Below are 21464 nucleotides of genomic sequence, written 5' to 3'. Positions count from 1 at the left end.
AACGCTTTTAATAACTTTATGCTTCACTCGAGCAACTAATCGATATTCGCTATTAAGATTAAAAGCAATACTTTAGTTAAAAGAATATTTAGCTTAAGCTTTTCTACGTTTAAAGCTAAGCCGATATCTTTTAATAAGCTAAACTAAAGTACTAGCTTGATAAGCACCGCTTAAAAGAACAGTCCGCTTAATATTATAAATGCGAGTAGCTATACGAAAGTTTAGCTTATATTAAGAGCTTCTTTCTTAAACGATAAGCACGGCAACTAGACTTTCTTTATTATTATAAATAAAGAGATTTAAATGTACTTATACTACTTTCGAATTAGTAACTTAAAAAGAGCTCCGATTAATGCACTTTTTAATATAATGCATTCTTTGATTTAGCAAGTCCTCCGAAGCTATTATAAATTATATTTTGCCGCTTTATTTAATCGCCGAGACGAAAACTATAAGCTTATCGCTTACTCGAAACCCTTTTAACTTTTTAAATGCAATAATAATGCTCGAGTAATTGCGATTAAGCACGATGCTAATATTAAACGATTCGTAAACCGTAGTTTACGAATAGAAAATAAAGTTTTAAACTATTACTTAATACTTTACGGCGTAAAAAGCTAAATCGAAAGCTTGGCTATTTAGCTTAAAAGCTATACTTACGATATAACCCTTAAAAAAACTGCTAAATAAAAAGCTTTTAAACTTAAGTCGAAAACCTTAAATGCTTTTAAAAATATTGCGTCACGCTAACCTTTCGCTATAGTTAATGATCTCGCTACTTTTATATTTATTATTATAAAACAAAATATTTTCTTAAATATAAACGCTTTTTAAAATTCCTTTTACGGATAAGCGGTTTTTTTTAATGACTATATCGCTTTATTAAATAATAGCACTTTAAAAAATAAAGTCAGCTTTGCAAAGCACGCTTGCACGATCGTCTTAAAACGCATGCCGTTAATCTTTCGATAAAAAATTATTAATAAATTAAATTAACCTTTCGCCGCTATAATCTAGCTGGATTACGTTAATTACGTATCGGAAGCTTTAATCGGAAAAATAGATTAAAACGAACTTTAAATAATAAAAGAATTGATTGCTATCTTTGCTATGTTTCGAACCCAATTTTAAAAATACTTTATTAAGCATAAGAAAAAGTTATTTTCGATATTTAAAAAAGGATTTGCTATTATTTTAAATGCTAAAGCCAAAACCTACGGAGCTAAATCCTTTTTTAAAAGCAAAAGCCGCCGAGCTAACGACCTTATAAACGCCGACAAATTAAAAGATTTTAAAGAAAGCTTGCGACCGATTAAGTTATCTTTTAACGACTTCGATTTAAGTATAAAGATCAATTTAAAAAATACGAAATCTATTTGTAAACTACAATTCACGAGCTAAATCGGCGATCTTAAAGCATTATCTTCTTAGCCGGAATCTTTAAACCGCGCATTCGATAAAGCTATAAAAGCCTTAAATAACTTGCTTAAAGACGAAAACGACTTAACTAATAGCTTTAGACTTTATTTTAGCTTTGCTGATCTTTCGTCGGCCAAGTTCATACTTATTAACGATGCGATCGATAATAAACGCAAGAACGATACGCGCTCTTTCACTTTTAAAAATACTGCTGCTAGCACGTTATTATTTAATACTAGCTTTGCTAAGCGAAAAAGACTTTTTCAGCTTAAAAAAGACGAAAGAATTAAAGACGTAAGCACGGAAAGAAACTATCAGAAAGCTGCCGAAGCGTAGTTTAAATATTTAAAGTTTAAAGACAAGATACTCTTCCTCTTTTTTTTTATATATTAGATTTTTTCTTTCTTTTATACTTTTTTTTTTCGTCTTGCTTAATAGTAAGCGAAGGCGCTTATTTATTTTATAAAAGGACGGATATAAACACCCTGCCTGATAAAGTACTTGCTACGGCCACTAAGGCTATATTAGACGGACCTATCTTTTATAAAAGAGCACACATCTTTTAACTAAAATAATCAACGAGCTTTCCACCCATCTTTTTAGCACTTTTTTATAAGACTATAAGGTCTAGCCTCAGTGCCAGGCTTTTATATGACACGTCTTTTTCGGTGCTTCTACACTAACAAAAGTCAGCTAAGAATAGCTGCTTTATAAACGAACGATGTTTTTATAATTGTTAATCGAGCTATAAAAGCAAAAGAAGAAAAGGAGTTGGTTAAATCTAAACTAAAGACCAAGGAAATGAAGACCTTAATACACGCCGAACCGATGATTTTCAATAGATGCAAGCTATTCTTAAATAAAAACGGGTTCGGACTATCGATTAAGCAAAAAAGACAAGGTAAGAAGCTTGCCGCGATCAAGCTCGATTTAGCCACACGAGCTAAAAAGTACTTAAAGCAACGTGCTCGAAAAGCGTATTTAATTATTATTTGCTATTTAAAAGCATCTTATGCTTTATCGATAGCTGCTTAGCATTAAGAACCGAAAGATAAAGATTATAAGGCTTTTAATAAAGTGATTTAATAGCTAATCGATTACTTAATACGAAAGATCTATTACGTGCTTTTAGACTTAAAAACAGCGAAGCTCTTTATATTCGTAGACGGAGCGTTTGCTAATATCGCTAACCTTAGCTCTTAAATCGGTTTCGTAGCTATCTTTAGCAATAAAGCTTACGTAAGTGAAAACGAGTTTACTTTAACGAGTAACATTTTTTATTAAGTATTATAAAAGTGCAAAAGGGTGATAAAAGCAATACTAGCCTTTAAGCTATACGCTATATCTTTAAGTATCGATATAGCTATTGCTATATCAACCACCTTTGCTTAAATCACAGCTTAGCTAAGAATCTTTAATTTCTTCGTAATAATGTGCACTGACTCTTACTCGCTTTACGAGTGCATAATAAAGCTAAGAACTATTAAAAAGAAGCGCTTTATGATCGATATTATAGCTATTCGGAAGTCATACGAGAAGCGAGAGCTCTTTAAAGTACGCTAGATCGAGGGAAAATCTAATCTTGCTAACGCTATGATTAAAATCGAGGCTAATACTTTTTTACAAGAGCTAGTTTTAACTAATACTTTAAAGGTGCAAGTGGATAGATAAGTAGAAAGGCCGCTATAAAAGAAAAAGGGAAAAGATTGTTTTTCTTTTGTTTGATTACCTTCTTTTTTTTTTCGGTCGATATAGTAGTTAGCAAAGCACTGCTTGCTAAAGAAAGAGTTGCCGGTGTCGGTATCTTTATATCGACCTTAGCTAGCTAATAGTAGTAGTTAAGAAAGCTCACCCGTGAACCATAGTTCACGGGCCACTTAGCATGCTTCGCTTAACATGCTAGCAGTTAAAGGACCCTCAACTTGACAAGTAGGCTTATTAGTTAGCTAGTGCACGTGATTCCTTCTAATCCTATAAAAGGAATCAGCTCCTTTGAGTCTTAGGGAGCAGACAGAATTCAGATACCTTATCAACCGAGTGTTTTGCAATTGCAAGTACTTTGACGAACGTTACGACCTTACGAATATATATTCCCAATCGCTTGAAAGCAATCTAACACTTAGACTACTTAAAAAAAGAATAAAGACTTATATACGCTTTCCGCTATAAGCATATAATAGTCGTATAAGCAATCGGACTTATTAAAGCTCTTTTCTTTTCGCCGTACTGTTATCGGCTATATCGACCGTATCATAAAGACCGAATTGTAATAATTACTTTCTTTTATCTTTTAACAACTTTAAGCTAATACAAATATATAAAAGTGAGTTAATGAACCCGCTTTGCGATGCGTGCGCCGTTGCTCGCTAAGAGTGCTAAGCATACTTTTCGGCCGTTAAAGCATAGATATTTAATTCGAAGGATGCGTGTGCTCGATATCGATAATCTTTTCGAAAGTGTATTGCGTTTAAAAAAAGCTTACGTAAGAAACGTAGACTTAGACCTTCTTCTTTTGCTCGAGACCTTTTTCTCTCCTTCCTTTTTTTTCTTTTAAGTGCACTTTTTATAGCTAAGTTAAAAATTCGAGTTTAAACCTTTTTTAATATATATTCTTAGACCTGAGAACTCTTATAACTTTTATGACTTGTATAATCTTATAGGTTTTATAACTTTTGTAACTTTTATAATTTTTATAATTTTTGTAACTTTTGTAACTTTTATAACTTTTATAACTTTTATAACTTTTATAACTTTTGTAACTTTTATAACTTTTATAACTTTTGTAACTTTTGTAACTTCTATAACTTTTATAACTTTTGTGACTTTTATAACTTTTGTAACTTTTGTAACTTTTATAACTTTTATAACTTTTGTAACTTTTGTAATTTTTGTAACTTTTGTAACTTTTGTAACTTTTAATATTTTCGTAATATAAGTAAATATATAATTATGAGTAATAAAGGGGGTCCGGGGTCTCCTCGGTATAAAAATGAAAAGATGAGTAATAAAAAGGGGTTTAAGAGGGTCTCCTTCTTATAATAAAATATAAACTCGATAATAACTTTTGTAATTTTTGTAACTTTTGTAACTTCTGTAACTTCTGTAACTTTTGTAACTTTTGTAACCTTTAATATTTTCGTAATATAAGTAAATATATAATTATGAGTAATAAAAAGGGTCCGGGGTCTCCTCGATATAAAAATGAAAAGATGAGTAATAAAGGGGGGTTTAAGGGGGTCTCCCTTTTATAATAAATTATAAACTCGATAGTTTTTAATATAATAATACTTTTATATATATTTACTTTTATTTTACGATCTATTTAATAAGTTTAATATTTAGCAAAAGATAAAGTCCGATATAATATTATCAACGAGCTAATTATTAATTTTATAAAAATCTAATTTAATAATATACTAATGAGTAATTAGCCCGTTGGTGACACTACAGAGAACTTGGTCCTCTGCCCTGGTACTTTACTGCTTTTTGTCGGCTAGACTCTTTATTTAAAGGTCTAATTGCTCGATCGGCTATATTTGTTGTCTGTTTATATATAAGTCGATCTAAATTTGGTTAGGTTGCTATATATAGCAAGCGCGGCTCTTACAGCGTTCAAGTTGTTGTTTTGAAAGTGACTTAGTTCGGAATCACTTTTCCGTAAGAACCAGGGCAAAGGACCAAGTTCTTTGTAGTGTCACCAACAGGCTAATTACTCGATTTATAAATATCTTTATATATTTAAGTAAATTATAAATTAAAAAATAATAGAAACTAAATAAATATAAAAGTAATTAACGCAAAGGATAATTTATTTAATAATTAATTATAAAAAAGAAACCTTTTTAAAACCTTCTTTTTATCGGGGAGACTTGAACCCTTTTACGAATTACTTATATTTTAATAATTTTTTATAAAAAGGAAATCCTTGCAAAGTCTTCTTTTTACTAAAGATACTCTAAACCCCTTTGCGAATTGCTTACATTTAATAATTCAATATAAAAAGGGGGACCCCCTTAAACCATTTTTTAACTAAGGAAATCTTATACCCTTCCGCGAATTACTTATATTTAATAATTTATTATAAAGGGGAGACCTCCTTAAACCCCCCTTTTTATTAAGGAAATCCTATACCCTTTTGCGAATTACTTATATTAATAATTTATTATAAGAAGGAGACCCCCTTAAACCCCCCTTTCTAATAAAAAAATCCTAAAACCTTTTGCGAATCACTTATATTTTAATAAATTATTATAAAAAAGGGCTCTTTTTGAATCCCCCTTTTGACTAGAAAAATCTAGACCTCTTTGCGAATTGCTAATATTTAATAATTTAGTATAAAAGAGAGACCCCTTTAAACCTCTTTTTTTAGTCAGGAAATCTTAGACTTTTTTGCGAATCACTTATATTTAAAGCAGCAGCGTGCTTTACGTGTAGCAGCCTTACGTAAGTTACGTATAGCAGCTTAGCTGCTTTACGTATTACGTAAAGCAGCGACGTGCGTTACGTAAGGCAGCGACGTGCGTTACGTAAAGCAGCTTACGTAAGTTACGTATAGCAGCCTTACGTAAGTTACGTATAACAGCTTTACGTAAGTTACGTGTAGCAGCCTTACGTAAGTTACGTGTAGCAGCTTTACGTAAATTACGTATAGCAGCGACGTGCGTTACGTAAAGCAGCCTTACGTAAGTTACGTATAGCAGCGACGTGCGTAACGTAAGGCAGCGACGTGCGTTACGTATAACAGCTTTACGTAAGTTACGTATAACAGCGACGTACGTTACGTGTAGCAGCGACGTACGTTACGTAAAGCAGCCTTACGTAAGTTACGTGTAGCAGCTTTACGTAAGTTACGTATAACAGCTTTACGTAAGTTACGTGTAGCAGCTTTACGTAAGTTACGTATAACAGCTTTACGTAAGTTACGTATAGCAGCGACGTGCGTGACGTAAAGTAGCGACGTGCGTTACGTATAACAGCCTTACGTAAGTTACGTATAGCAGCGACGTGCGTTACGTGTAATAGCAACGTGCGTTACGTAAAGCAGCCTTACGTAAGTTACGTGTAGCAGCTTTACGTAAGTTACGTATAGCAACTTTACATAAATTACGTATAGCAGCCTTACGTAAGTTACGTATAATAGCTTTACGTAAGTTACGTATAGCAGCGACGTGCGTTACGTAAAGCAGCCTTACGTAAGTTACGTATAGCAGCGACGTGCGTGACGTAAAGCAGCGACGTGCGTTACGTATAGCAGCCTTACGTAAGTTACGTGTAGCAGTAACGTGCGTTACGTACGGCAAAATTAATAGCGGTAGCTAAATTAAGCTTAGCTGTGTTTCATATTTAATTCGAGCCGACCCTTTCCGAAAAAAGTTTAATAAATTAACATAAAATAAAAGTCTTAGCACGCTCACAAATCTTATCAGATCCGTATAAAATAGTCTTACGTGATTAGATGACTAACCACTACTACAACCCTTAGATTACTTATCATCACCACAACCACTAGAATTTATCTTGGGTCACCGTTAGTGACAATAAAGAACTCGGTAATATAAGTAAGCGATTTGGTACGGAATCGCTTTTCCGTTATAAAAAAAAGAAGGTATCGTAATAATAAAGTATCCTCGCTATAAAGTCTTAGCTTCTTTATAATTGATCACTTAATAATAAATCAACCACTGATTAGTGTTGGATTGCTTTTAAGCGATTAAGAATATATTCGTAAAGTCGTAACGTTCGTCAAAGTACTTGCAATTGCAAAACACTCGGTTGATAAAGTATTTGAATTCTGTCTGCTCTTTAATGCTTAAAGGAGCTGATTCCTTTTATATGATTAAAAAGAATCACGTGCACTAGCTAGCTAATAAGTTTACTTGTCAAGTTAAGGGTCCTTTGACTACTGACATGCTAAGCGAGTCCTGCCAAGTGGTCCGTGAACCCTGGTTCACGGGTGAACTCTCCAATTACTACTACTACTATTACTACTACTAGCTAAGGTCGATATGGATATACCGACAATATCCGTATCTTTAAGCGCGCTCTTAACGATTCTTATACCTTTAATATCCTTTTTATCGATACGTAGCTTATTAAAAGATCTAAAAAGCTTGTCGGTACGTTTGAAAGTGCTAGATCTTTTTTTCGAATTGTTAAAGTTAAGCACGGAAATCTGCACGTTGTCTTTAGTAAAAGCTGATTTTGCTCGGAATGCTTTTAAATTTTAGCGGGTCCTTTTTTAGCGTATAACTTTCGTAGCCTCGAGTATTATCTGGTCCGATAATGATCTTAAGATTATTGTTATTATTGCTATTAAGCCCAAGCTTTTCAGAAAACTAAGTGTAGCTCTTAAGAAAAGGGTTTAAGGGCCGTTAAAATGATTTTAGCTCCTGTTATATGATTGGCGTATTGCGTAGCGATTAATAAATTAAAGACGTCGAGTACGCTAAAGCGCTTCTTCGTAATCTTTCGTTAGATTATATAACGTAGGTCCGTAACTCCGCTATTTGCTTTGCTATAGCCTTTATATTTCGTTTTATATTTCTCTTTTCTTTTAAAAACTCTTCTCGTAACCTTTAGACTTTTTCCTTTTTTTCCTTCTTGCTTAAGGTCTCTTTTTCCTTCTTTTTTAAGCTTCGCGAAAGTGAAAGTAAAGGTGGTTGAAGTGTAATATCTTCGTCGTCCGTAAGGTTTTCGGCGGTCTATTTTGATTCGAGACTTAAAAGTATTGCTTATTGCTCTTTTACTTTTTTAAAAGTCTATTAGTGCTGCTGCTCGTCGTTTAAAAGCTTGATTATTCTATTAGCGTAACCCTTTTGCTTTAAAGAGCATTATACGCTTTTAAATAGCAAGTGTTCTTTAAAGTTAATAAAAGTAGCAAACTTAAGGCTTCGTCTTATATTATCTTTCGTTATCGTGAAGCTCGTTTAATCTTAGCGTAAGAAAGCGTGCCGGAATAAGCTTCATAAGTCGTAATCCTTTAGCCTTTTACACTTCGCATCTAAGAAGTCTTTTATTATTGCTCGAGCCGTAATCTTATTATCGAGCCTTGCGTATAATAGCTCGTTTAAGTCAAATAAGATGCTCGATATCTCGTCGTTTGATCTTTCCGAAAAGCTTAAGAATCTTAAGTATAGTGTTTTTGGTTAAATAGCTAAAGGTTCTGTAAGTGGTGATAAGACTCGAAGGGTATAATACCTTACTGCTTTTTGTCGGCTGGACTTCTTACTTGGAGGTCTAGTTGCTCGATCGGCTATAATTATTGTTTGCTCGTACGTAGATCGATCTTGTTAGTTGAGTTTGCTATATGTAGCAAGCGCGGTTCTTATAGCGTTGAAAGTCATTGTTTCGAAAGTGACTTGGTTCGGAATCACTTTTCCGTAACAATAAAAGAAAATCGGTAATATAAGCAAGCGACTTAATACGGAATCGCTCTTCCGTTATAAAAAGAGAGAAGTATCGTATTGAAAAGTATCTTCGCTATAGAGTCTTAGCTTTTCTATGATTAATCACTTAGTAGTAAATCAACTATTAATCAGTGTTAGATTGCTTCCAAGCGATTAAGAATATATTCGTAGCTTCGTAAGGTCGTCAAAGTATTTGCAATTGCAAAACACTCGATTGATAAAGTATCTGAATTCTGTTTGCTCTTTAATGCTTAAAGGAGCTGATACCTTTTATATGATTAGAAGGAATTACGTGCATTAGCTAGCTAATAGGTTTACTTGTCAAGTTAAAGGTCCCTTGACTGCTGACATGCTAAGCGAGGCATGCCAAGTGGCCCGTGAACACTGGTTCACGGGTGAGCTCCCCAACTACTACTACTACTATTACTACTACTAGCTAAGGTCGATATGGATATACCGACAGTTTAAGCTAACGAAAGCGCCGTCGCTATAAGCTAAGAAGTAAGTTCAATCAATTAATAAATTGATTCTTAAGTACAATTACTAATTTATATAGCTATTGCGTTAAAAGAGATCCGACGATATTAAAAAAGCATCGAGCCTCTTATTAAAAAGACTCTTTTCTAACGTCTTGTTCGAAAGATCACTTACGATTTTAAACAAGACTTTAAATTTTAAAGCGATGCTTTAAAATGTTCACAAGAAGCTTTAAAAGCATTTTTCGTAAAAGAGTTTGAAAATAAGTACTTATATATTTATTTACTAATCGATTTACTAATCGATTTACTAATCGATTTACTAATCACTTTTAATGACGAACTTATATGCTATTCACGCTAAACGAGTAACGATTTAAAACAAAGATATAGCGTTAGTTAAGAAATTGCAGGAAATCATAACTAAAAGTTTTATTTAATAATTTTAGTTTATTATAATGTAATGTAATGTAATTATAAAGTATAACATATATGATTAATAAATATAATAAATAAATATAATAATTAAGTAAAATTAATAAATATTCGTAAATTTGTTTTATTTTTAACGGCTTTATATATATTGTTTTTAGCTGTCTTACTTTAAACCCATAAAGTTTCCTTATCCCTCGTAAGGAATTTGACTTAAAAAAATCCTTTTTATAAAGTTTAAAAAAAAAAGTCCCTTATCGGCCAAGACCTTATAAAGGGAATAGGGAGGAAAACCCTATAGGGCCCCTACCCCATGGAGCAGCCTACCGCATTATAAGTAAGATCAACTTTAAAAGGCTTATCGATGCTTTAAGCAGCTAACAGATCAAAGTTGATGCTTAAAGCAAAGATAATATATAAGATAATGCTTAAAGCAAAGATAAAACATAAGATAATACTTAAAGCAAAGATAAAATACAAGATAATGCGGAAAGCAAACGAAAAAGCGAAGTAAGTAAAAAAAGCTAAAGTCTTATACTTACGGATTATTTTAGATTTATATACACGACGTATAAAGATAAGAAAATATACGACGATCTTGATGTATACTACGCTTTCGGATAGATCGATTAATTTAAAAAGATTAAGGCTGAAATAAAAGCATTAGATTTAGCGTTAAATTTGCTTTTTCTTTTATTTTTTTTAACTTTTAAGCTAAGCATAAATACGATATATTAATCTTTACCGCGTCTTGCGCTTCTCGCACTTGCTTAGCTACTTAAAAGACTTATTAAAATCGAGTGCGTTAAGTGTTATACCTTTCGCTTATTGCTATACTTCTTTATCTTAAACATTAGTTTGCGATTTACTACTTGCTTAAATTGCTGTTATCAACGACGTTACGAGCTAATTAAAAAGTACTTTATTCGAGATATAGCTCGGAAAGCTTTAGTTAGCAATTTAATAGATATAATAATATCGGAATATACAGCGAAATTAACGGACGAACTTTGCTAAAGCTGTTTAAGTCTATTTCCGTAGAAAGAGCTAGATAGCTTATATACTTGTTACTATTGCCGTAACAAGCGGACCTTTTAGCGCTTATGTGTTTTAGATAAGCGTATAAAAAAAGCTATTTAAAGCTTAAAAGCTTACGTATAAATCGAGCTTAAGGCTCACCGATTGATAGCTATAAAAAAGTATAAGCTTAACGAATTATAAGATATATACTAATAGTTTATTATTAAAAGTAATTGTATAGCTATTAGCAATTGATTAAGAATAAATAATATATTTAAATTATACGGTTAATTGCGCCGAATCAATTGTAACTTTTGTAACTTTTGTAACTTTTATAACGTTAATAATTTTATATGATTATATATGCTAAGCCGATAGATTTAGCAAGAGCGAAAATTTACTTATATTACAAAAGTTATAAAAGTTATAAAAGTTACAAAAGTTATAAGAGTTATAAGAGTTACAAGAGTTACAAGAGCTATAAGCTATTATATAAAATATTATATAAATATACTGCTATACTAACGAATACGGCAAGTATGAGAATTTAGCTAAGCACGAACCTTTTTGAGAAGTGAATTCGTTTATCACTTTTTAATATTTACTATAACTTAAATATTTTTTTAAATTTTAACTTTAACTTTAATATCAATATCAACTTTAACTTTAACTTTAATTTTAACTTTAACTTTAATTACAATTACAATTATATTAGCAATATGATCTTATTCCGTTAGCGCAACTTTCGAGACGGACTTTATATAAAGCGGGTAGGTCGGCCGGATCCGGCTTATAAGCGGCAAGTATAACTACTTCGCAAGCAGCAGTAGCTGCTTTTATATTTCTTCTTTTTTTTTCAACAAGCCTTGCTTCTTGCTTTGCTTATTGCTTTAGTTAAGCTCGCGGTGTAAGTAATAAATAATATATTTTAGCTACTTACGCTAATATTATATATAGATTTAATTAAGACGACGATGATAATGAAAATGAGCTAATAATCTTTCGCTTTCTTTCTTCTTTTTCCTTTTATACCGTCCTCGCTATTTCCGCCGTCTTCGCTGCTGCCTTGCCTCTTCTTTTCTTTTTCTTTCTCTTTGCTATAGATTTAATAGTAAAAGAGGTCGAGAAAAAAGTAAAAGAAGATAAGGTAATAAAAGATTTTAAGCTTTTAATATAAGTCATCTTAAGATCAAGTGATACATTCGAGTTACTTACGCTAATTATATATATATGTAGATTCGAAGACGACGATATAAATAAGCTAATGATCTTTCGCTTTTTTTTTTTTTTTTTTTTTCGTTTTTTCCGCGCTATCGATTTTTATTAGCGTTCCGGCTTTTAGCTTCGCTTTGGCTTTTATATTCTTCGCCGCCGCCGTGCTCTTTTTTATTACGCTACTTGCTACCCTTCGCTTTATAAGCTTTAAATCGATTTTACTTTTATAATAAAGCATAAGCGTAAGTATATTTTTATATCTTTTATTAATGCTTATTAATTAAATTAATAGATATTTGCGTTTTCGCTAGCCGTTAATAAAAAGACCTTTTTTATTAAAGCTTAGCTTAAACAAGCTTAATCGATTGCCGGGTTTGCGCGGCTCTTTTAAGCTTAGATTATTTAAAAGAAAAATAAGGACTTATATACGCTTTCCGCTATAAGCATATAATAGTCGTATAAGCAATCGGACTTGTCAAAGCTCTTTTTCTCTCGCCGTGTTATTATCGATTACGTCGACCGTATTATAAAGACCGAATTATAAAAATTACTTTACTTTCTTTTATCTTTTAGCAACTTTAAGCTAATACAAATATATAAAAGTAAGCTAATAGACTCGCTTTACGATGCGTGCGCCGTTGCTCGTTAAGAGTGCTAAGCATACTTTTCGGCCGGTAAAGCATAAATATCTAATTCTAAAGATGCGTATACTCGTTATCGGTAAGGTCTTAAAAAGTTTATTGCGTTTAAGAAAAGCTTACGTAAGAAACGTAGACTTCCTTCTCTTGCTCGAGACCTTTTTCTTTCTTTTCTTTTTTCTTTTTTAAGTGCACTTTCGATAGTTAAGTTAAAGATTCGAGCTTAAACTCTTTTTAATACATATTCTTAAACTTAATAACTTTTATAAACTTTATAACTTTTATAACCTTTATAACTTTTATAACCTTTATAACCTTTGTAACTTTTATAACCTTTATGACCTTTGTAACTTTTATAACTTTTATAACTTTTATAACTTCTATAACTTTTGTAACTTCTGTAACTTCTATAACTTCTGTAACTTCTGATTTTTTCGTAATATAATTAAGTATATAATTATAAGTAATAAAAGGGGTCCGGGGTCTCCCCGGTTTAAAAATAAAAATATTAATAATAAAGGGGGGTTTAAGAAGGTCTCTTCCTTATAATAAATTATAAATTCCTTGATTTTTATTACAATAATACTTTTATATATATTTGGTTTTATATTACGATTTATTTAATAAGTTTAATACCAGGCGGAGGACCAAGTTGAAAGTAATATTATTAACAGGCTAATTATTAATTATATAAAAATCCAATTTTAATAATATATAAATTAATAATTAGCCCGTTGGTGACACTACAGAGAACTTGGTCCTCTGCTTAGTATATTCGAAAAAATTCGCATTCGCTTCCGATCCGCAATCGCTTATGCCGATTAAGACTGAAAGGATGAAAGGAGGCCCACCTAAGCGAGCCGACGATTATTCCTTTGGTATTTATCGAGCTATACCAAGTAAATACCTTGGATTACTTTTGTCTCGGAGCCTTAACTTCAGTGATACACAGCCCTTTCGAAACTTCAACTTCCGAGATCCTCATCCTTTTTAAATATATTCGGTAGACCGTGTACGTAGTATATTCCTTTAAAAGGAGTATATTCTTAGTTAAAAAATCAATCAAGATTCACGATCCTTTTCAGTACTGAAAGAAAACCTTATTTTATTACCTGTTGCAATATACAGAAGAAGCTTTATGTGACGACCTTAAGCGATTACCTGAAGGAACTCACGGGAGCGCGGGGTTCACATAGGAGCTCAAGAGGATCTCAAAGTAATGACTTAGAATCAATAACTACCGAGTGTAAAGGTCGAAGGTAGCTGAGGTCTATATACACGAAGGTAAGAGGGCCAAGGACTCGTGAACCATAGTTCATAGGTCAAAAGAAGGGAATGAGAGAATACGAAGAATACGAAGGAAAAGATGCAAGGTAAGGAAAAAGGAAGGAGGTAGCTTGGCGTATATGGCGATACGTCCAGGAGACCTGGCGTGTCGTCACACTTTATTCATTTGACTTTTATTATTACCAGCAAACCAATAGTATTTGAATTTTATATGCTCCCTAACGTTCAAGGAAGCTAACTCCTTTTAAACGATCAAAAGGAGTCACGTGCACTAGCTAATAGTAGGTTTTACAGTCAAGTTAGGGGTCCCTTAACGCGCAAGCGCGTGCCACGCTAAGCGAGGCACGCGTGAACCATGGTTCACGGGTAGAGTTAGCTATATTGCTTTCAACTACTATTAATTAACTCAGGTCGATATGAAAATACTAATACTTTTTTAAGGCTTCTAGATAGTTTTATCAGGAGGCTCGATCCTTAACTTATACGAGGTGTGCAAGTCTGATTTGTTTGATACCGTACGTAGCTATATAACAGGCATAAAGAGTGAAATGCATAATAATTCCTCCCCCGCCCTTCCAACGTCTTCATAATTCCGGTAACCACTTGATTTTGCTTAAGCTATATGCAGCCAAGCGCAGCTCTTTACTGGCATCTAAAAGAGGAGATCGTATCGTCGAATTTCTCAAGTCCGGGCTTAACAGTGAGATCTAGAATCTTGCCGGTATGAGTGAAAGATCCGGTAGCCGCAGAGCAAGAGTAATCACTATATTTTTTAGATCAGCTATTTAAAAATTAAAGTTATTAAAAATTAAATTGAATGCTTACATAAAGAACTCGCATGATGCCTTTCTAGTGTCTAAAGAGGTAATTCTATCCGAAATGTATAAAAGATTCTCTTTAAATTTATTAGCTTTATTTGAAAGAAAAAAAAAATTAAAAGAGTCGAAAAGAAATGTCTTACCGCAGGAGCCGGCTGGTGCCCTAAGATATTCGCAATTTTGTAGGTCAGGATCGCTGCAAAGCATAATATCTCTTGCAATTACGGCAGAAGCTGCTAAAATAATTGCAGCGACGATATTGTTAATCAACATCATATTGATAGATTGATAAAAGACCAGTTTTCTTAATAAAGAGATGCTGGAAATATAAAAAGGAAATATAAAAACCGATGTGTCCTAAGCGGATTTTGAAAACATTTAAATACTTTTCTATAAGTTTAAAAATAATATAGACCTCTAACTTGTTTCTCTTTTCCGTCAGTAGTGATAGACTAGTCGCCTTCGCATTAATTAGAGGAGGTTTTAGAATTATTACGTAGTACTTCGTACTTGATACAAGCCCGAAATAATGTATAAACGCTGTTCATATGCAATTCTAAAGGTTTCCGTTGACAAGGCTCTTATGCAAGGGATATCACCAATAATATAACGATAATAATTCGCTTCTTTTTATATTGAAAATCAGCACTTTCATTATGGCGCCTTCATTATCAAGCAGTGATTACAGCAAGAGGAGGCGATAGAAAATATTAGGAAAAGTAATAAAAGCAGCATTGCTAAGTATCTAGTATGCACAGACTAGAATTGTACATTATTTACCCATGATACGAAGTACTACGTACTTCGGCCTGTACCGTGGTAGTTACGAATATTACCCGCGAAGTTCGGAAAATTTACCTTAGAGTTTGCGGAAGGCCGCAAGTTTCAAGTTTAGCTTGCGGCCGGACTGAAGCGTTACATTTTCTTGACATCTTTCTAAAGTGTATTTCTTAAGTATGGAAAATGACGTAGCACTCATCCATACAAAGGTCGACCGGTCGCATATACTACGTCCCAGGCGTAAGTATTACCTCTCGAAGGTAAGGTAACTACAGTAGAGGGTTTAAAGTGAAAACTAAACTTTTGAGGCATCATCGAGGAGTAATACTAAGTAACTTAGGCCTGTAACGTGGTAAATTGTATAAGGACAAGGTCGACCGGGATAGCCTAAAAAAGAAAAAAAAAGAAAGGAGCATTAACGTTTTGCTTTGTTTTAGAATTGGCTATACTTAGCTAGCGTTACCGCTATGGCTGTCGAGGCTTAAGCGGTGTAGCATTGTATTGTATTGTATTATATGACTTGATATAAATGAGTACGGATACGTAAGGTTTTATGAAGGCAGGATAAAAGAAAGAAGATACGAAAGGAAGGAAATACGGAGGAGGGTGCAAAGAGGTTAAAGTTTTATCAAGTATCACGTCGATTGTAGAGATAATAATAGTAAGTAGATAAACTGACTTTTCGCACAGGTTTTACTTATGCCGTTTCAAACGCCTTAGCATATACGTAGTAGTGGAATATAAGGTACGATGTATAAGACTTCGTATTGAAGTTCTTACCACCGTTGAACTCGCGGAAAGTCTAGAAGACGGATTCCTTTTTTTATAAATAAAAGCTTTTCGACAGATCATTTATAAACTTGGTTTTCATTAGCACAGGTCGCAAATAAATCTTTAATCCTCTCGTAAGTACGTAGTAAGTAATGCTGTAGAAAAACTCAAACCCTAAAAACTCTACGTATTATCTCTCTTTTATAATAAATGATTGTCGAATTTAATTTGGCTTTATAATTCGTGAAGCGGCGGTTTCCGAATAGCTTAAAGCCTTGTCAGTTTTATTGCACACTATATTACGTAAATACTTGTTTATAGATACTTCTTAAGGCTAAGTCCTTATACTATTAAATTGATTGATTGGTTTAAGCCTTGATAAGAGCTTTTGCAAAATTATACTTTGCTGATATACTATTATTTATAGGTAGAAGGGCGGGGGGTACGGTAGTAGTATCAGCTCTACTTACTGTAAGTATAGTACTACGTACAGTAGTACTGCAAAGTATAACCTTATTTATTTCCCTACCTACAGAGTATTATCAATCTGAAGCTAGCGCAACGACTGCGGAGTAGAATAGCTTTTCAATTACTACTACTACGTACTACGAAGTACTCGTGCGGCCATGAAGTCTGTCCGCTAAGGCGGAAAATTCAAGGAGACGCATACGTAGTGCGCTGGAGTATCTTCCTACTCCGTCCGCACCTGCAACCTTTTTTTAAAGCGATTTTCGCTCTAGCGGACCGACTTTATGGCCGCACGAGTATAGTACGGAGGTACAGCGGTGAAGTATTGTCCTTGGACAGACAAGGGATAGGCTCAGCTTAGCTTAATCAGGTATATGATTTCCCGAAAGGCTTTTACGTAAGCTAGCCATTTGGATTTGTACCTCCGTATACGGTATACTTTTACAGTAAAGTATACGGCGTAAGTATTTTTATATGAGATGATTTTGGCTCATTTAGGCCGGTTGTTTCCAATGCTTCGAACATTATACAGTAGAGCTGTGTTCCTCATGCCCTGACGCCTTCATTTATCTGCTGCTTTGATATGAAATCTTTTACTTGGTACATGCCCGAAAAAATGTACAAACGCCGTCTGTGCACGATTCTACAGGTTTCTATCGACAAGGGTTTCGTGCAAAGGGTACTACCAATAATATAACGATAATAATTCGCCGCTTTTTGCAGCGAAAATCAGCACTTTCATCATGGAGCCTTCACTTAGTGCCAGACGAAATATTAGAAAATAGAAGCAGCACTGCCAAGTATTTAGCGTGCACAGATTAGAATTGTACATTATTTACCCATAGTACGAAGTACTTTAGTGCGCCGTCCATGCAAATGATCCGGGTTGGATATACTAATATACTCTTGCCCGTATACTTGCAAAATGGCCTCGACTTTTGTGACCAACGCTCAATTAGATGCGTGCAATAAACGCAAAGGATAGCATAACGATTATCAATCACTATATGCGCATAACCAAGACCGACGATGTTATCTTAGATTGGACTGATCGGACTTGCAAAGGGGTTTGGAAATGGAACAGATAGCTTTTGAGCTGTTGTTGTTGTTGTTGTTGTATTTATTAACGTCGGGCGGGTAGCAGGCGAAGCCTGCCTCCCTAGGACCTTTTATAAAGTATGGCGACGTGATACGCTAAGGAGTTACCTATAAGACAGCTCTAGAAAGCAATTCAATGCGGTGTAGCAAAGGCTACTGTCGTCTGCGCCCTTCCCCTACGGATAGGATGGGTTACAGTTAAAGGGGGATATCTCGTCTAAGGTAGGAAACCACAAAAGAAAGCAAGGCAGGTACAGACTTCCGTGGCCAGCTTAGAAGCGTGGCTGTGTTTGAGTCGCAAGACGACTGGTATCAAGGCCGGACCGAGGTCAGCCGAAGGTGCATAGTAGTGCAAGCAAGAGAGAAAGCGCTCCCAAACAAAAACCAAAATCAAAACAAAACTCTAGAAAAAGTCGATCAACATCGTACAACAGCGAAGAATGAGTTGGAGGAATAGTAGGGAGGCTGATTAATTGTAAACATATTGGGTGAGAGGACTATGCTCTATATGCAAGAGAGAGAAAGAGACACCTGCCCGAAGCCTTGAAGGAAGGGTTTGATGTCGGTGAAGATGGTTATGTGAAGCTGGCGACTTTGATTTGGATTATGGTGTTGAGCTTGAGAAGATTTGCCCTTACGCACGAGTGGTGTTTATGCACTGCAGGAGCTTGTTGAAGAGCATAGGGCATAGGGGGTGGTTGAGGGTAGCATTGTTTTGAACTGCTGTGCTTGGAACGAATGTGGCAAGGGCAAGACAGCAATCCGTGCAAGTGTATTCGAGACAAATGAGATATGGAAATGGGGAAAAGGTGAGGTATGATGTGGAGAGAAGTCACGAAGAGAACGGGTTCTCCTCTCACTCCTCACTCTTGGCTGGGCACGCCTAATGAGATCTGAAGTCGACGTTACGATTGAGCGCGCAGTAAAGAGACAGAGATCTTCGAACGCACGGGTAGGTATTACCAGAAGATTAAAACAGCTGCAAATCATTGTAGCATAACTAAACTTCATCGCCATGCCTGTGATGTTGTACAAATGCATACCCAGCAAGGGGACACCCACGCTACCTCCCCTTTAACCCAAAGAGAAGTACTACTAAAAGATAGAACAATAAAACCAGGTTCCGGGCCTTAAAGAAGACCGTGCCTATCGATATTGAATCTCTTGGCCCCTCGGAGGCGGATGATAGGGCCAGGCTGGGAATGGTTTCCTGGCATGGTAGTCGTGAACTTTCAAGGCCCAACGAGGTAGCATATCTTCTTCAGTCTCGGGATTCTTGATCTCCTCATACACAATAGCTTTCTTAAGATATTGGACCACCAAAGCAGCGTCGGGCCTCTTTCGGGGATCCACCGTGGTGCATATGAGAATGGCTCTCCCAAGCGTTGGAGAGTACTCGTCCCGAATCTGCATTGGGTCCTTGTTGGAAGCTAAGCCTTGCATCCAATCCTCGGCAGGCAGGCCCTTGGGCATGCGGTCAAAAACCAAATGCGCATTGGAGTGAGTTGATCTTGTCCCGGATCCATTTGAGCTAAAAGCTTCACACTCCGCCAGGTTGAAGATGCATGCGCCAACTGCCCAAAGATCTGTCTTTCCGCTGTGTCTGTAACCACGTCAGTATGACCTCTGTCCATCTTCTGAGTGCCAAATATTCATTTTATACGGGGCGGGATAGACTGACCTGTAAGGCGAGGGGAACCTTTGTTTATGATCAATATTGCCCCGAGCCGGATACGGGATGTAGCGCAGTTCAGCTGGAATAACGGAATGTCAGCAACAATCCCAATTTTGGGTGTATCGGGGGTAGTCTCAGGAGCAAGATGCCCATGAGGCAGCCAGAAACCAAGGGGGCATGGCCCGATCAACTTACGTGCAAACCATGTCGGTGTTCCGCATTTAAAACCGTAATTCTGGCCACCATCTGCTAGGGGGTGACCTGTTTGGACATCTTCAGTCGCCAAACCAAAATCGGCGAGTATGCAATACGGATACTTTTTAGTCCCGATTCTGTCTCTTGACCGTATCAGGATGTTGTCGGGTTTGATATCTCGGTGTAGTATAGGCATCCAGCCTTCAAGCCGCCCGCTGCCGGTGACATTATGATCCATAAAGCTCCGCCCATTTGCGAGGTATGCCAACGCATCCACGAGACCAGCGAGTGCGTGCCAAATGAAACCTTCCGGAACAAATACATCTTGACCAGCAATCCGTCTCTTGGAGTATTCTGTGATGATATTTTCCAAAGATCCACTGTCACAAAATTCAACGTACAGAGAGCCTATCCGTTCGCAGTCGTCGAAGAATGCAGCTGTATAGAAGGATATCGCAGGATGTCTGAGTTGGTGAAGAATTCGAACCTCTCTCTTGGCAAACTCAATACAATCAGGTTTGAATCTTTTGTCACCATTTAGCAACTTTCGGAGAGAAGAGCGAGTTGGTCAAATACCTCTTTTCCACGCTCAAACGACTGAGATTACCATCCTTGACCCTGACCACAAAGACACCTAGGTTCATAGCGCCTGGGCCAGTTCCATCTCCTCTGTCGATGATATGCATTATCTCGTACTTGGCACGGGTGTTTCTTGTCCCAATAGGAGCCCGTTTACACTTTTCCAGAGGGATGCCCGATCGTCTAATAGACGCGGTAATTTCCAGGCCTTCGACATTCGACGCATTGCGTCGGATAGCATGGAGAGCTGCCTGTTTCGTATCGGTGATTTAGCAGTTGTCGAATATCAATATGAGAACCTGGAAATAGCTGAAGGACCAGTCATTAGGTGCAGAGACTTAAGCTTACCTGACTATACCGAGGATCTTGGCGGGTCGATTTTTTTGTTTGTGGGTTCCAATATCTCAGCTTGACCCAATCGCCGTCCTACTGTTCAGATTAGATGAATTTCCCTTGACTGTTGCAGCAGATGGATAAAGCACTAGAAATATGCCCGATGGAGAAAAAAACTGACCTCGAAGGCTTTGAAAACCCATGGTGTAGGGAGCCTGCCATGTGATGGATGTTGTTGCGTTTTCACTCGCTCTCTTTCGAGGGAGTATACGACGCAGTCGTTATCTGCAGAAATAAACCATTCCCACCCGTCGGGCAGGCTTTTCAGCTCAGGATACGTGACTCTCATGCTAGCCTTCTCCTTCTTCTTCAATTTCCTTATCGCCATCTCGAATTAGAGTAGGTACAGTGCAGTGAACACTGTTATCCTCAAGTAAAAGGTTCGAAACTCTCAAGAGATCTGATGTAAGGGTTGGTGAAAAGCGGAGATATAATCGAGACTTATAAGATCACTCGAGAACCTGTAGTAATTAGTATGTGTGGAAAGCTGTGGATCGATATGCGATGATTCACCTGCTCTAGATGAGCATTTTACTTGATGAAGCTGTCAGTTGTGCATGTCAGTACGGCATATACAGCGACCATTGTACTACTCTGCGATATTCCAAGCTCCCAAATGTTGAGTGGTCACTTGTTCTAAGGGCTACCAGAAAAATTCATGATTTGTTGTTTGTGAATCCTTCTTCAAGGTGATTTAGTTGGTATCTTGTTACTGATATATATGACGTACTATAACAGTCATTCAGTTCCACGAGAGGTTCGCCTGCCTGATTGCCAAGTTGTCATATATGGTA

General features: G+C 35.8%; 1 protein-coding gene across 1 annotated transcript; it reads right to left on the bottom strand.

Annotated features, from left to right (window-relative positions):
• Positions 1–18974: 18974 nt before the first annotated feature.
• L3040_000509 (uncharacterized protein) lies at positions 18975–20998 on the bottom strand (the record flags this gene model as incomplete). Its single annotated transcript, XM_007288844.1, has 6 exons — positions 18975–19431; positions 19510–19582; positions 19699–20222; positions 20275–20528; positions 20626–20703; positions 20792–20998. The coding sequence occupies 6 exons, from the start codon at positions 20996–20998 to the stop codon at positions 18975–18977; spliced, it is 1593 nt and encodes a 530-aa protein (XP_007288906.1).
• Positions 20999–21464: the final 466 nt, after the last annotated feature.

This window comes from Drepanopeziza brunnea (assembly GCF_022702325.1).
Source record: "Drepanopeziza brunnea f. sp. 'multigermtubi' strain 214-2 chromosome Unknown ctg1, whole genome shotgun sequence".
NCBI classification, from domain to species: domain Eukaryota; kingdom Fungi; phylum Ascomycota; class Leotiomycetes; order Helotiales; family Drepanopezizaceae; genus Drepanopeziza; species Drepanopeziza brunnea.
This window is presented reverse-complemented; position numbering and strand designations above follow the sequence as displayed.